We start from the raw sequence: 17,748 nt of genomic DNA, 5'->3' as shown, positions 1-17,748 counted from the left end.
TATATATAATTTTTGTAATTATAAATTATATAATTTGAAATATATTTTCTACTAGTATAATTATTCTGCATTATATAATTCATAATATATTCTAAATATCTTTAAAGTGTATAATTCATGAGTATTTTAAACTTGGTAGAATATAATTTTGAATTAATTGAGATTTTGTGATAAGGATATATTGATAATTTTAAATATTACATGGGGAGAAATTCTTTTTTAAACGACAAGTTAATTAAAAAATAAACTTATATAAAATATACATAAATATATGTTGAAGACTTTATTTATATATAAAATATATAAGTATATACAACTTTGTTCAACGATCAATTCTATTAAACTTTTTTATGAATTTGTTAAACTTAGTCTTTAAAAAGTAAACACTAAAATAATATATTTAGATTGGATTAAAACATTATGTGTTTTATAAAATTAGTCTTTATCAAATATTAGCTAAGGGTAGTTTTTGCCTAAAAAAATACAAGGAATTAATTTACAAATAATGTTTTATAACTAATGCAATCATTGATAGGTATAATTTTAAAGATTAATAATTTTTTTTATTCTATTTACTATCATTAGTGAGTTTAACATTTTTCCTATATTCTGAATCAATTTAAGAAGTCTACTTCTCTAATATTTATTATTTTTAGAGTACAATTGTCGTGTTTTTTATAAGATTTTTTTTATTAAATCTATTCTGTCTGTAAAATTTATATAAAAAATATTTTTTTTATTTGTCACTTTCTTAATCAAACAGTAGAAAACAAATGTACTGGAAGAAGATTAACTTGACTAATCAAATAAAAAAAAGGTGAAAGAGAGGGATTTGGTTCATTGATACTCCAACTCAATCTCGAATCTCCAACCTCTGTAAGAAGCTCCCAAATCGCAACCCGTGAAAGGTAAATTTTCTTCTAATCTTCTTTACTGGCTATGATTTTGAGTGTTTTATAAGCCTTCATTGATATGAATTTGATCTTTCTCTTCAAATTTCGTTTTCATATCTGCCACTAAATTAATATTGGTTGAATCGTACACGAATCTAGCTCGAGGTTGCACTAAACCATGAAAGCAAATGAAAAGAACTCTCGCAGGCAAAATAATATGACAAATCTAAGTAAAAATCAAGAGGGTTTGAGATTTAGGTTACACCCAGTTAGCACAAGGGTTAACTGTATATGAGAATAATAATATGTAAAATGGATAATCTGTTGAGTTGAAACAGAATCTGTTGTATTATTACATGTAAGTAAGTGTCTCCGACTTTGAATTTGTTGGACATTATTCGTCTGATAGATGCTTTGTGGAGAAGAAAACGAAAAGCTTGAATGAATTAAACTGTGGTATATGTTAAAATTATCTTTTTTATTTCAATTTTTGTAGAGGTCTCTGATTTAACTTTACCCAAACTTATGGTAGTTAAAAAAAAGTTTGATTTTGTTTTCTATTTTTCTGCTTGGAGAAATTTATCTAAATAGAATTTTGCTGGATTATATCATGGAGACTCCTTATAAAACTTGTTTCCGTGCTTAGCATTTGGTGTGTGCTACATTGCTTTTTGTTAATTCATTTGGAAGATGTAACTGAAAATATCGTTGTTATGTTATATTTGTGAGTTGCTGGAAGAAAATGGCTTTAGACTGGTACCTTGTCAAGCTGAGTTTATAACAACAGTTTCTTGTAGTAATGGTTTGACAAAGTGTTTCTTTCCTGCTTTTTTTGGGGCAATCTTTCATTCACTTTTATCTCCCTGTAGTAGATGATCTCGTACAACCTTTGAGACATGGGAATTTACATTACTGAAGGTTGTTGAGTTGCTTTTGCAGAGTCAATAGAGAAAAATAGTGTCTTTGCATTGTTGGATAGTGATTGTCATTCCACTCTTCAATTTGGACAACTAAAACCGGTTTGTTTTGTTAGGTGTTCTAGAACACAACTGTTATGTTATCAATTGAATATTTTGTTGTGTTTAAATAGGATTTTTATCTTCAGTTTGGTTGACATTTGCTTTTTGCCTGGTTTATTGAAGTCAACATATAGCCTAAGTGATGTTAAATGGTAAATACAACATTGACTAGGGTATCAGAATATGAGCTAGGGTATCTATGTTTAATTTCAAAGTTAGAAGTGCTTTTGAGGGTTTCTCTACTGAAAAATGTTCTTTATTTCTGGTAGAAAAGCTTCCCAAAACACTTTAATTTTTTTCATGCTCTGATATTAATTACGGTGATTTCGTGAGGATTATTGATAACTCCCCAATTTATCATTTTTTTTTCTGTGCTTAAAAGTCCATGTTAGTCCAATTTAGTTTCTAGAATTAAGTTATTTTTAGGTTTTTCTATTAAATCTTTAGATTTGAAGAATTTTAGTCAAAAATAGGTTTTTAGATGTATTTTTAGTATTTTTTTGTAAATAAGTAGAAAATTTAATCTTTCTCTGAATTTTTTTTATAAAAGTTTTTTTCTTTATTTTGTTTTTAATATTTTTAATTGTTGAAATGTCCTTTTATAATTGTTGATGGGTCCTAATTCATTTTTATTTAATTGCAGAAAGATTGGGCTGATTGAATTTGGTCAAGGGTGTTTCGTCCTGCACTTCCAAAAGTTTCACTCTGCACCTCCAATTTTCATAATTGCCCTGTGATTAATGAGGTTGGTCAAAAGTAAATGATTTTTAACGAATTAAGTGGTTGAACAAATTCATTTAATAACCCTCCACATCAAAGTTTATAAACTTTTGTTGTCTTGCACCCTTTCATTTCTCATTTATGTATCTCCTTGCACCCTTTTTTATTTTCTCCATTCTCATGGTCCTTAAAAGGGATTTGAGAGAAATTGTTCTTTTAGAAGTGTTTTAGGCACGTGGTGGAAGTGTTGCTGTCTTGGTAGTTGCCATTAGAGTTGATAAATGATTTTTTCTAAGCTTCTCGTGTCAAACAAGTACATAAATTAATTGCAAAACTTATAGGATTTAATCGGACGTCGAAATTCGATGAAAACTCAATCAGATATCAAATTTGGATCGAATATCAAAATTCGATTTATCCTTCATCACGTGCCAATGAAAGGAAAATCGAATTTTGACATCCGATAGAGAGAAAAACGAATTTCAACTTCCGAGAGTGAAAAATTACATATCAGATATCAAGATTTGATGGAGTGGCATTCGACTTTCTACATCCAATGCTTGTTTTGTCAAATTCGGATTTTTTCATCCGATACTTCAATGTTATTTTTATAATTTACAATAATTTCAATGATTTAGTTTTATATACTGAAAAGCATACATACATTGATAATATTAATGAAATCAATTTTAATGAAAAAGTAGATTTTTTAAATGCATCAAAAGAGAAAATAAAGTTTACATGTTTAATTATAAAGACTTAAATATGGTTTTCGAAATTTTTAATTGAATATTTATTAAATTTTAATGTTTTATTAAGTCTTTCAAATTATTAACTACTTCAAACAAAATGACTTTAAAGTATATATTTATTAATTTATTTTTATTTTATTTTTTTATGTGAAATTTGTTTCAGTTTTTAATTTTCATTTTCTTAAATTTTGAACAATAAAAATATCACTTCAAATAAGAATGTACCTCGATTATTTAACTTTAATCATTCTAATTATTTCAACAGTAACTAAATTATAAATATAGTTGTACATTTTGTTATATTTAAATAAATAAAAATATCAAACCTTAACTTTTTTTTCTCAAATATAAGTATTTGGACCATCTTAAAAATATTGGTAATTGTTGAAATCTAAAGAGAAAAAGAAATGCGAGAAAAGAGGGTGAAAGGAAGAGAAAACCGTTAAGAATCTGGTCAAAATTCTTTTCAGTTATTTAAAAATGAATAACATTTTAATTGGAAGCATAATACGTATTTTAAAAAATTTAGAGGTGTCGGATGAAATCTTTGAAGATGTAGGATGACATATTCTTTGGTCAAATGTGCTTGAAACCTGGTCAACTGGACCATTGGTCAGCAGAAGAGGCATTGGGCTGTTCTATTTTGAACCATATATGAGTGGGTTGTATTTTTGGCAATTGAGTGCAATTGTTACTCACTCCATCACTGCTCCCTGTATCTCTTCGTTCCTTTTTTTTCTCTTTAGGAATATTTAATTTTTGTTTTTATTTTTTTATCTAACAACGAACCACTTTCATTAATGGTTCCCACCACTATATCAATGCACCTCCACAACAGTTTACTGCCGCTTGAATGGAATTCTTCTAAATCTTCTTCTTCCTCTAATTTTTGTTTGCTTGTGTTTTTGGCAATTGAGTGGGAGTGTTACTCCCTCTACCACCACACACTGCCCACTGCACCTTCTCATTCCTTTTTTTTGCCTTTTAGTAATATTTAATTTTTGCTTTTATATTTTTATCCAACAATTAACCACTTTCATTAATGGTTCCCACCAATATATCAATGTACCTCCACAACAGGCCACTGCTTTCGCTTGAATGAAATTTCTCTCGATCTTCTTCTCCCTCTAATTTTTGTTTGATGAAAGTGTGATGGTGTAGTGTGAGAAAATGACAGAAAAGAATATGCATGCCAACTTCAATATTATTATTTTCATATTCAATGTGACCAAAATCTCTCAGGTTGATGGAAAATAAACAAAACCCATATTATTGCTGCATGTTTTTATAAAGAGAAACAAAAGCAACATGCTTTTAATACTCTGCAATGCTTTTGTAAAGTATCCAGCAGAATAACAAAGCTACAAGTTATGGATACTGCAGCAGGCAGATCTGGACGTAAAAATATATATAATTTATTATCCAAATTGTTTATTCCCTAAAAGAAGTTGGCTTCTTCTTCAATCTAAAACTAAAAATTAAAAATTAAACACATAACCTAGTAAAGAAAAATAAAAAATTAAGTAAACAACCCAAAGACACAACGGATATTGGATATCGGTTTGGCCTTAAAACGAAAGTCCACATCCGTCGACGGATGTCGTTATCCGTTGAAGGCCAAACGAAATCCGATTTCCGTTATGGCTTTTGCGGCCTCTGTTCATGCCAGAAACTCAAACTTTGGCATATACAATGTACACAATAACAGCACCAATAACATCACAGCAAAGGCAACACATAACACACCAAAGAATATATGATCTATCATGCATAACGAAACAAACACTATTATGTTGGAGACCCAGGAACGAACTACCACGAACCACCACTGCCACAAAATGTCACGAATCACTATGAACCACCACCAACGACGCACCACCAATGGGTGGGGGCTTAAGACTAAGAATGAAAGGGAAAGTGAGAGTGAGAGGAGATTGAGATTATGATTTTAAAATATAAAAAGTAAAATCGGTAAAAGCAAAAAGAATAAATTTGGAATTTAAAAAAAATTAGAGAGGTGTATAGAGAATATAGGGTGGCGGACGGAGCTTCTCTCATTGAGTGCAGATTCTGGGCCGCTGGGATTGGGCCTGCAGATTACAGAAAACGACGCCGTTTGGGATTTATGAAACGCCTAGTTTCGATAGCAATTGCTGCCATTGGAGAGACTAGTGTTCGAAGACTCATTTCATTTCCCATTTGGCAGAAAACAGAACCCAATGCTAGGGTTTTTCAGAGAGAAAAGTGAGAAAGAAAGAAGAGAACGAGAAAGGAAGAGGCTTGGCTTGTGCTCGTGATTGTGGACCAGAGGAGACCAAAGGCACGTGCGGAGGAGATTGAATCAGTGGAGAGGAGGTCGAAGATGATCGGAGGGCCGAGATGCGTGGATTGCGAGCAAGAAAAAAAAGGAGCGTTGGATTGAAGCTCGAAGGGTCGAAGGGTTAGGTTTTTCCCCCTTTCCCTTTTCCCTCTATTTTTGGACCCTATAAAAGGACATCTACAATAGTAGACAGTTGTAACGCAGAGGGTGAGAGGCTCCGCGAGAGTGTTGTAACTGTGGAGGGTGACAGACTCCACTCGAGAGACTTTGAGATCGTGATTGCAAGTACTTAGGGTTTATGCGCTTTTCTTAGTGTAGCTGCTGGATTCTTTGGTTGTTGATCGAGGCTAACGGTGGTGACAGCCCGTGGACCTCTCGATCGTGCTTTTCAGTTTCGTGCATTTGTTCTATTTTACTTTCAATTCTGATTCCGTTTAGGAATTTTATGCAATGTCTTTTATGTTTCTAGTTTAGTTCCACTTTTATTTTGTTTAATTGCATTTGATAGTAATAATTGAATCTGATTTTGGTTTATGATGCTTTGGTTGATTTAGTTTAGGTGTAATTTGAATTGGAATTAGGAATTTGTCTTTTCTGGATAGTTGTATTTTAGATCATACTGTTACTAGTATTTTGCTGATTTTACTATTTCTTCAATCAAAATTTGGAATTAGGTGTGATGTATATTGGTTGGATGAATGGTTGAAAAGTGCCAACTTAGGTTCTGGAATATGAATCAAAAATACCCAAAGTGGATTTTAATTTTAACAGGTGTCTTCCCTGTAAGTGCATTTGTGACTCTTTCATCCAAACTAATGTGCATTTGCCTCTGATTTCAGGTTCTGATTCTATCTTTAGTTAGTTTCTTAGCTTTTATACTTGATGAATACACTGTAGATTAGTTTAGCTTAGGTAATGATTTCATATTTTCTTTTCAATTGAATTTGATTTTTTGAGTAATGAATCTTATTTTGTAGAGGTATTGACTAGGTTATGTTATTGTCTAATTGTAAGTGTTGTTTCAATTTTGTTTCATATCACATTTCATTGTACATTACAGGTTCATTTTGTAGTAGTTTAGATTTCTATTTCCTATTCTTTTACTTCACTTTATTTTTTGTCTTTCTTTAAACAGATTTTAATTTTAATTCTTTTCTTTTTAATTTCATTTTTTTACTGTCCCCACCTTGCATTAGTAGTTAGTTAGGTAGTAAATAAAAGCAATATTAGCTTTACATTTTCTAAACTTAATTTTGTTGAGTCTGTGGATTGATACCCTGGTCAGCCCTTACTTTATTAGTGGGGACTAGGTTTTGTTGACTTTTTGTGGGGCCAAAAAGCCTTTCAAAAGTTATTTTATGTATAATATTCTAATGCAATAATCATCTTCATTAGGATTGTGCTGGCTGTCTGGTAGGTATTGCTTGCACAGCATTTTGTTATAGATACAGATGCTGAGGGTAGAGAGAGACCATTGAGTATTTTTCTGTCATTTTGGGAAGTAGGAGCTTGTTATGCTGGATATAGGAGGTTAATTTCTCTAGCTTTTTGCTGCAATAACTGAGACTCCCTTCTGTTACTAATAATGCCTTACCGATTACATTTTAACCTTTGGTTGTATAAAATGAAGTGTACGTTACTGTTCCATAAGTAAGAGAGAGTCAACTAATACCCACATGCCATGTTCAAGAGGCTCACAGCTCATTAGGGAACAGGTGGCATGGACAGTAGAATAAGTTTCTTTCTATGAAACTCAAAAAGAAAACAACAAATAACCGTAAAAGTTTAGTAAGAAAATGAGTGAGTTATCATCATGTTGAGTGATGACTGGTAAGACTCTTGGTCCCTATCTTCTTCCTTCTTCAATTAGTAGTTTTCCTTCTCCAGAATAAGACATGAACTTTCCTCAACTTTCCTGTTTTTATAGGATATCTTATCCCCGCCAAGATTGTCAAATTTGAGAGTTTATGTAAATTTGTGGAAGTCTTGTAAACTCGTAAGAAAAAGAAATTATAAATTCAAATATTACAATAGAATGATTAAGCATAATCTGAATACCAAAACATTCTTCCTAGTTCTAGCAAGATGAATTTTGAATTTAAATATTCTTCTACTCAGAATCTTTGACCAATAATCACATTCCACTTTTCTTCTTTCGAGTGTTTCCATCTAATATGTAACCTATTTTCTATAACAATTTTACTTCTACTTTTAATATATAAGAATGTACAATTGCTTTCAATTGAATTGTATCCATTTCCAAGGATACTTTAAATTGATCCCTAGTTTCAATTTTCAACTAGAAACATATTATATAATTATTAATTAATTAAAATGATTCCTAATTAAAATCTTAAACTGAAACCCCTAATTCCTAACTATAAAATTCAATTAAAAAAATCATTTATAGATAATATAATATATATTATATTATATTTCTCTCCTAAAAATTGCAGCTTAACACCACAATAAAATTCTCTTTCTCTTAAACAGTGTGACGTGACACTTTCCTTCCTCTCCTAAATGTTGCAGCACGGTGAGACGTGATAGAGTGGTGAGAAGCGGGTGGTGTGACGAGCGGCCAGTGAACATCAGTACAGCAAGGGAACACGTGATTAAGCCAAGAACGAACACAAAAGTTGATGCAAAAGTGAAATCCTACATCAGGTGAGTTTTCTTCAGTTTCTCACAGCAAACGACTGTGGTGGCAGCTGTTTCGGGGTTTAAAAATTTTCTCCTTCTACTGTAATATAATATATTCTATAGTGTATGCAAGTGCCAGAAGGGTCCTTGCTATGTAAGGGTATGAAAGAGGGTTGTATTATGCAGCTTAGCCTTGCATATGCAAAGAGGATGTTTCTGGATTTAAACACATGACCAATCAGTCATCATCATTGAAAAATAAGTTTGTCAGAAATTATTTTGCTATGTAATCACAACTTTATGCGTAATTGGTTTCTGAATGTAAGAAATAAATTACCAATTGACTATTTTGTTTTGGAATTGGACCTGAAATTTCTGAATTTTTTGCAAGTTGAATTAATTAATTTTTTAGTAACTAAAGTGGAAAGTGGATCATTGTTCAGGATCAAAAGTGTATATTGACCTCGTTTGTCCCTTCAAGAAGTCGCTGGAAGAAGTAATATCACAGCTCGGATGAATAACACAGGGAGACTCAAGTCTTCTAGTTCTGAACTAGACCTTGATCGACCAAACATTGAGGATTACCTCCCTTCTGGATCGACCATTCAACAAGAACCTCATGGAAAGCTTTCTCTGTATGCTATCACTATTTCCTTGTGTTGCTTGTACTGTTACTTGATACTGAATATAAGCTTGAAATGAAAGAACAGTATTTTCTTCAATAGATCTGTTAGAGAAGAAATTTTCAGGCATCATTTAATATTCCCAGTTTTCTTTCTGATACTTTTTCAGGCATGATTTACTCAATATATCCCCTACTTTATCTGAGGCAGCAGGTGCTATTGTAGATGTAAGTATTTGCTGTGATCTTTTATTTGTTCTTTCCTTGTTTTGAGGTGTCAGTATTTTCTTTCAGAGACCCAAATCAGGAACTAATGTTGATAGTATTATTATAGCAAGAACTTATATAATCAATTCTACGTCTTTTAAATGCTGAACATTGTCCTGCTACCGTGTGTTGCTCCTTGTCTTGGCTTGGGTGATTTGCTTATTGGTTGGAACTTTTAATGTTGGGCAGGACTCATTTACAAGGTGCTTCAAGTCTAATCCTCCGGAACCATGGAATTGGAATTTATATCTGTTTCCTTTGTGGTGTTTTGGAGTTGTGATTCGATACTTGATTCTGTTCCCTATCAGGTTTGCCTTATTCCTAAGTGCCATGTATCATACTCATATAATAACTATGAAATCCGGAATCTTCCTAGCAAATTTTTAATGCTTTTATATATATATATATATATATATATATACATTATTTTCTTTTTTCATTTGTAGAATTAGGTATTGAGATTAGCTGTCTCAGAAATATTATTATTAGGAATTTGAACTTTGTCTTTGACCACATCGAGTTATACCCTTTCTATTTGGTCTATATATCTGTCTGACGATCTATACTACTTTCCATGTTGATATAATGAAAAGATTTTCTGTTCTGAACTGGTTGAGGAAGTCCTTAGCATGACTAACTATAAGTAGATGGTTTACAGTATCTAATATTAAGAAACTGGGAAAATATACAGACCAGAGTGGAAGATATTTTCTCTAAATAGGAGATACAGTTAATGAGTTACTTTGCAGTCATTTTCTTTTGTCTAAGTGATGCCAACCTCATTGACACTGCAGGGTTATAGGGTTAACACTAGGATGGATAATATTTCTTTCATCTTTCATTCCAGTGCACTTCCTATTGAAAGGACATGACAAGTTAAGGAGAAGTATTGAGGTGCACATTCAACTTATTCTATCTTTTTCCATTTGACATTTTGCTTAATAATGGTCTCCATCTTATTACTAAGATTACAATTGATGACCATTCAGGCAGCTTAGTTGCATGAACTGAAAATAAGCTTGTGACGTTGGGACAACTAATTCAAATGATTTAGATTAATTAGACTAAATGGGACAACTAATAGATGCTAAATGATGAAAACTAAAACTACTATTGTAAAGGTGTGTTATTTTATCGTTGAAATTCCATAGTTTTTAGCCATTCTATTTGTAGGCATTATTTAAATGTTTCCTCTATGTATTTGCTTACTTGATTGACAGATGCCTTATGCATTTGGTTTCAAGTATCTATTATCTAGCTTCAACATGTTGCCTCATCTTTTGGGAAAACTTGGTCTTGCCTTTTCACTGTAAATAATGAAAGATTTTCTTCCTCTTGGAAGAAGAATATCAGCATTCCAATTAATAGTCAGGTTTGTTGGAAAAGAAAAATATATTGAATGACCACAATTTAAAATTCAAATGATTTAGATTAATTAGACTAAATGGGACAACAAATAGATGCTAAATGTTGAAATTGAAAACTACTACTGTAAAGGTGTCTTCTTTTATCGTTGAAGTTCCATAGTTTTTAGCCATTCTATTTGTAAGCATTATTTGAATTTTTCCTCTATGTATTGGTTTACTTGATTGACAGATGCTGTATGCAGTGGAGTACATTGTTCATGTTATTTTTCTATTTTTGTTGTCATGGCATGAATTGGGAATGGTCTCTCTGACATACACTCTCTTTTCTCCCTGTGCTGAGTATTAACACTGGCACGTTGTAAATTGTTCATTTCCTTCAGAGGTCTTTGGTAGAGATGATGTGCAGTTTCTTTGTTGCATCTTGGACTGGGGTTGTTAAGTATCATGGACCAAGGCCTAGTAGGCGACCAAAACAGGTTTGATTAATGTTGTTGTATTATCATTATTTATGTACTCAAGAAAGAGTAAATGTTATCTATACTAATTTGAGCTTCCCCTTCATTTATTGAGCAGGTTTTTGTAGCCAACCATACATCCATGATTGATTTCATTGTCTTAGAACAGATGACCGCTTTTGCTGTTATTATGCAGAAGCATCCTGGATGGGTTGGTAAGCATTTAGAGCTGACATCTATTATAGAAGTATGATACACAAACTTTTGCCTTCCTCATCCATAACAAGTTGTATATACTAACTCCTAATCATTGGTACGTTGATGTTTATATGTGATTACACAGTCTAGCCACAAACAGAAGGTAAATAGTTCACCAAAATATGCGTAAAAAAGAAAAATTAAGCACTATATCCCTTCTAAATTGTTGGGCAGTCTAAATGAAAAAAAAAAACTTGCTGTTGGGCAGTCTAAATGGTTGTCTGGAAGAATAGGGTATGTGAAAGTGCAGAACAATTAGGGATGATTTAATAAACTTCCATCTTTTGAGAGAAAAAAAATTGAATCAGTATCATAATTTATCTTAAACAAACTATTTGTGAATTTTCTTAAAAAATTAGTTATTGTACAGGATTGTTGCAGAGTACCATTCTGGAGAGTCTAGGGTGCATCTGGTTCAACCGTGCAGAGGCAAAGGATAGAGAAATTGTTGCAAAGAAGTGAGTATAAATAAAGTTGTTATAAAATGTATTTCAAATCTAGTTCCTTTTTACTTACACAATATTTCATGTCTCAGATTGAGGGATCATGTCCAGGGAGCTGATAACAACCCCCTTCTAATATTTCCTGAAGGAACTTGTGTAAATAATCACTATACAGTCATGTTCAAGAAGGTGTGTTAATTATTTGCATTTGCTGTCCATTTAAAATGCCTATGTTCTCCTATCTTATTTTAGGAATAGATTTTTTATTCTTCTATTTTGTACCTGCTGACTTCTATTCCCGTTTCTGTACTCAATAAATTTGTATTGAAGCTTTCTCTAATTTTTAATGGTGTCTAGGGTGCATTTGAACTCGGCTGCACAGTTTGCCCAGTTGCAATCAAGTACAATAAAATTTTTGTTGATGCTTTTTGGAATAGTAGAAAGTAAGAAGATGCTTCTCACATCAAATGTTTCTGCAATGCTGTTTACTTCTGCCTTTGACTTTGCATTTCCTGCATTTTCAGGCAATCATTCACCATGCATCTGTTGCAGCTAATGACATCTTGGGCAGTTGTTTGTGATGTTTGGTACTTGGAGCCACAAAATCTCAAGCCGGGAGAGACACCAATTGAGTTTGCAGAAAGGTAAATAATGTTGATCCTGATTGTATGCTGGGAGATATATGTTTGGCTTTATCTTGGTCTTGAGATAGTCACTGTTTAATTAACTATGTAGGGTGAGGGACATAATCTCATTGCGTGCTGGCCTTAAAAAGGTTCCTTGGGATGGATATCTAAAATATTCTCGTCCTAGCCCAAAGCACAGAGAAAGGAAGTAAGTTAAATTTCTTGAATTCTTTTTCCCTAGTGTGCTATTTGCTGTCATATGGTCTGTCACTAGGGTGTTGTAGTTTGAAGGTTTAAATCTGTTTTAAGGTTCCTAAAAATAATATATTTTTTTGGTTTAATCTTTGCAAAAAATGTTATTTTTAGATCTTGACACTTTGTAGCCCTTGTTTTTTTAATCTTTACCTCTAACTATAACTACTTTAGAATAAAAGCAGAAAATTTACCAATTAAGATAATTAAGGTGACAATATTTTTAATTAAAATAATTAGATTATTTTAGCTTCAATTAAATGACGTATTTACTATTTTGCATGAATAAGGTAATTACATATAGTTTACTTTTATAACTTAATTTTAGTTTTTAATATATTATCAACAGTCTATTTTATTGTTTTTATAGGTTTAATTAGTGATTTAGTTCTATAATTTTTTTAGTTCGGTTCACTTTGGTCCCTGATTATTTTTGGATTCAATTTAGTTTTCGAATTTTTTTAAAAAAGTTCATTTTGATTATTTTTATTGACGTTAATACCGTATCCGTACTTGTCACTATGTTAATTTTTTAAAAAATTTATTTAATTTTTATATTTTTAATTTAAAAAAAAAACAGAAATTATTGCGTGTCAAGGAATGGTGATAAGGTTAGGTGTCAGTGTTACTGCATCATGACTTGACACTTGGTATTTTATGTTTTCTTTTTTAAATTAAAATTTTGTTAAGAAAATTTTAAAAAATTGAAAATTTAATTAATTGACTTGTGATAAGATTACGAGTTAACATCAATTTCACGGAAATGACCAAAGAATTTTTTTAAAAAATTAGAGAATTAAATTAAAGCCAAAAATAATAAAGAGACTAAAATAAATCAAATCAACAAATTATAGGACTAAAGTACTAATTAAGTCTTTAATATTATTCTTACTTTTCATTCAGTAACTTTTACTATAATAATTTACTTTTAATATTGTACTTATATATGTATATATAATATAATATAATTTACTTAGACACTTACAATTTACTTTCAATATGTTACTTTTGATATTATAATTTTAATTTTGAATGAATATAATTTTTTTTTCTTAATATATCACTTACAATGACTTTATCTTCAAAGACAAAACTAATAAAGTTAAAATATGTTTTATATTTTGAAAATTACTTAGTACTCTCATCGAGTTTTTAACAAATAAAATTGGCATAAGAAAAATTGAAAGGGTAAAATTAGTTATGATAACAGAGAGAAAATATAATGACATATAACTGTAGTGTTTAATAGGTGACTTACTTACACGTAAGTGTACATTGAAATATTAGTTATGATAAAGAAAACTGAAAGGGGTAATAATTGATGACTTAAAATTGTATTAGAAATAGAAAAACAAATATTTTCTTGGTTTGAGTCAAAAGCTTTAAAAGACTATTATGAGGGGACAAAGGAAGGATAATATCTTGAAGAATGCATATAATATAATAATTGCAATTACTCTTTTTTCTATACTTGCAGAATTCAAAAGTAGTTGTCATAATATATTGTATTACTAATTTTTTAAAATTATAAATACGATATATATGTAATTATCTTTTTAAATAATATTTAGTTAAAAGTCGTTAATGGTTAATTAACAAAATTAATATAAAAAATACTGTTCGTTACATATTATCTGTTAAAAATAAATTATAAATATATATTTTGATATGTTGATATGTTTCCTCCATCTTAGGAGGACACACACAGAGGGTTAATATGTTGTTCATAGTTATGCTGATATGTTGATATGTTGATATGTTAGTGGCTATTTCATATGTCTGCAGCAGTTCGGACAGGGAGGCATAATTGAATTCTATTATCCATTTTTGTTATTTCATATTTATTTTGTTTCTCACAAGTTGGATTATATTATATCTTTATTTATAGGAAATCTGCATTATTTCTCAGCAAAACTTGACAATTGGCTGAACTGTTATTAATTCTGTTATTATTTTGTATGTATTTTGTTTCTCACATATCATACATCAATCATAAATTCTCAACAAAACCAGATAATTGGCTGAACTGCAGTGTCATTTTTGTTTCTAACAACATTGATTATAGACAATTTGCATAACTTTTCAACAGGACCAGACAAAATAACATTAACAAAATTTTAGAACACATTTAAGACTAATTAGAACAATAATATTAGCAGAGACTTAATACATATTGAATTCTAATTGGAAGAAATTGTTGTTTTTGTTTCTTAGCTGTGGTGCATATTGCTGATCACCAATATTTTCTGGAACAAGTTTGATGTGTCAAATTTATTACTTGAGCCTCTTAAATTTTTTCTCCTATAATGTTTATAGGATTGGTTAAATACTAGAAACATGATATTTTGCAAGTTGGAACAAATTCCGTTTGTTAGAAATTCACATATACAAGGATTTTTGTGTTATATAATGTATATTTTTGTTCATTTGATTTTGATGTTACTTAAGCTTGTTGGTTATTATGCATCTGTAGGCAACAGAGCTTTGCTGAGTTAGTGCTGCGGCGATTGGAGGAAAAGTGATGTGTATCTTTGTGTAGATTATTCGTACTTGTTCTTGGTGATATTATTCTTCAACCCTTTTCATGTTCCTTTTCCCATGCTACTGTTATGTTTACATTTATTCAGATATGCATATATTTCCCATTAACAATAAATTTTCCCATGGATTGTTGCTGTCTGTACAAACTGGTGAGAGCCAGATCTTTTAAGGATGAAATTTTTTACTGTCGTTCCATGTAGTCTATGTCAATACATCATAATAACTTTATACAAAATTTAATCTATTTAACGGTTGAAGTGTAATTATATGTTACGTATTAAATTTTATAGAAAATCGAATTACAATAAGTTGTTTGCAAAGTAAATTGTGTTTGAGATAATAGTGCGAGAAATAAATCAGTCTACCTTGAAAAATATCAACTTTTATTATATTATACCAATGAAATTTTATTATCTTTTGTTTTCATCTTGCAAAAGTATTAGAGAACGTAATTTCTAAATGAAGAAAAATGACACTATTTACATTATACCAACATAGATAAATTTTGTATGGAAGACCAAAATAGGAAAAAAAAATCATTGAGAACAAAAGGCAATATGGTAAAATTTATTGAAGACTAAAACTAAAAATAAAATACACATGTCAGTTCTACTATGTCACGGACATACCACTTAGCTAATACAAAAGATGATAGAGAACAAAACCAAGATATAAAATTTATCAAGGATCAAGACGTGACAAAAGTTTATTAAATATAATGCAAAATTTACAAATTTATGATTCCCAAAATAATCCAAACCTTATTTTAATAACAATTATATAATTAAATAGCTACAATTGATTGTGATTATAAGTAATTTTTGAGGAAAAATATACTGAAAAATAGTGTTCAAATAATTAGCTTTACTTGGATGCAACAACAAAACCAGTTTATACGCACAAAAAATGTGTATGAATATGAAAAACTATCTTCTTCTTGCACCGCACCACCCTTCGTGCACCTCTTTTTTTTTTCTCACTTCTTCTCTTTTGCTTTCTCGCGTAGTCCAGACTCCTTTTCCAATATCCCCATCCGTGGTGACCTTAAGTTAAGTTCTTCTTCTCTTTAAACATTCGATTTTTGTATGATGTGATATGAGAATCTTGTTTGAAATATTTGAAATCTGGAGTAAAATCATTGAACATTGGTTGAAAATGCTTTGAAATTGGTTTGAATGTATGAAGAGGCATAGGTTCGAAAATGTTTAGGCATAGATTTCGAAATCCATTAAAAATCTTAAAATAAATTTTGAAATTTGTTCTCGATGGAAATCTCTTAAGGTCTTTAACGAATTTTTTTTAATTAAATTTAGTTTTTATAATATATTTAATTTATGAAATTTTATTTTTAATTAATTTTTATTTGTATAATTTACTTAATTTATGACGTTGTTTAATATTTTAATTGTGTTCTATTTCATGAATAAATTTTTGATTGATATGACAAAAACTTGAAGTACACTACTTATCGAGGAGAGAGTTCTTCACAAAGTGAAAGGAGGACATGACCTACACCTTCAATTCGTAAAAGACGTAAAGAAATTGATACTGAAGTTCATGTTGAGAAGCATCCAGTTAAGCAATATGATGTTGATGAGGAGGAGTAGGAGGATGTTCCTCAAGTAGAAGAGGAAGTTGGTGGATTTCCAAGAAGTTCACATGATATTTCCTTACTGATTCATTATATTGAGCATGTCGCTTATGCCTTATAGCCAAATTAGTGCAAAACTTGAATTTTAATGGTTATTATTTACTTTCAATAAATTTTATATTAAATGTTATTGTATAGGATTGAGGGAAGATCAAGTTGATGTCTCATGAAAAAAGTTAAATAAATTTGGACCATGTGACGAGAGAATTCAATAATTTGTGTTGAATTCCGGTTTGATGCCTCTAGTGGATATTTCATATGACTATACTGATAAAGGTTTATTGTTGGCATTCATTGAGCGATGACACTCTGAGACCAACATTTTTTATTTCTCGATGGATAAGATGTTGGTGACATTGGATGATGTGTCATCTTTGTTGTACCTCCTAATTATAGGAAAATTTTGTAATATCGAGAAGTTGGAGTTTGAAGAAGCTTAGTGAGTCATTATAGATGTCTTCCAAATGGCCTAGGAGAATAAGAGTTTGGCTTCACCTTTTATAAATGATTCCAACTCTTCTTCAACCCGCTTAGTCATAATTTTTCTAGTTGATCCCTTGACTAAAAGCTTGCCATCACAAGGTGTGGTACCTCATTTGCAAGATTCGGGACTCCACAAATATTGGTTTCTTTGTGAATTTTGTAGATGTTGATCAAGGGATTTGTGCCCCATACTTAACCTATAAATAGATTGCTCATTCTCCTCCAAAAACACACATTTTCTCATTACTCTTCTCTCTTTACTTCTTTTCATGAATCCTAGACTCTCTACTCTTTTAAATTATTTATTGCTAGTTTTGAGTTCCTTGAAAATGCCTAAAATTTCCATGTTATTTCTTGAATGACTTGTACAACACATGCAAATAAGTTTTTAATAATAATGATTTTACCCACCTCAATAGTCAATTTTTGTTCATGT

The 17,748-nt window shown here is 30.7% G+C and overlaps 1 protein-coding gene across 10 annotated transcripts; it reads left to right on the top strand.

Moving 5' to 3' along the window:
- Positions 1–749: 749 nt before the first annotated feature.
- On the top strand, positions 750–15,367 carry LOC108335928 (glycerol-3-phosphate acyltransferase 9). Of its 10 annotated transcripts, XM_052869422.1 has the most exons (16): positions 750–908; positions 2,556–2,657; positions 5,591–5,824; positions 8,237–8,371; positions 8,791–8,982; positions 9,140–9,197; positions 9,426–9,544; positions 10,031–10,130; positions 10,984–11,079; positions 11,177–11,273; positions 11,687–11,774; positions 11,852–11,948; positions 12,117–12,202; positions 12,284–12,403; positions 12,495–12,593; positions 15,111–15,367. In XM_052869422.1, exons 5-16 carry the CDS (start codon positions 8,861–8,863, stop codon positions 15,157–15,159), a joined length of 1,131 nt encoding a protein of 376 aa, XP_052725382.1. In that variant the 5' UTR covers positions 750–908; positions 2,556–2,657; positions 5,591–5,824; positions 8,237–8,371; positions 8,791–8,860; the 3' UTR covers positions 15,160–15,367. The 10 variants fall into 10 exon arrangements, with proteins under 10 accessions (XP_052725382.1, XP_017427638.1, XP_017427639.1 ...); XM_017572149.2 differs by lacking the exon at positions 5,591–5,824; XM_017572150.2 differs by lacking the exon at positions 5,591–5,824 and having other exon boundaries at positions 8,198–8,371.
- The last annotated feature ends 2,381 nt before the right edge of the window (positions 15,368–17,748 follow it).

The sequence above is a fragment of the Vigna angularis genome, chromosome 10 (assembly GCF_016808095.1).
Source record: "Vigna angularis cultivar LongXiaoDou No.4 chromosome 10, ASM1680809v1, whole genome shotgun sequence".
NCBI classification, from domain to species: domain Eukaryota; kingdom Viridiplantae; phylum Streptophyta; class Magnoliopsida; order Fabales; family Fabaceae; genus Vigna; species Vigna angularis.
This window is presented reverse-complemented; position numbering and strand designations above follow the sequence as displayed.

Excerpts from the sequence above, each read along its gene's own strand:
- LOC108335928 (XM_017572149.2), top strand. The coding sequence starts at position 8,861 with ATGAATAACACAGGGAGACTCAAGTCTTCTAGTTCTGAACTAGACCTT. Across the intron at positions 11,080-11,176 it reads CTAGTAGGCGACCAAAACAG|GTTTTTGTAGCCAACCATAC; the intron begins GTTTGATTAATG and ends TTTATTGAGCAG. Across the intron at positions 11,949-12,116 it reads ATACAGTCATGTTCAAGAAG|GGTGCATTTGAACTCGGCTG; the intron begins GTGTGTTAATTA and ends AATGGTGTCTAG.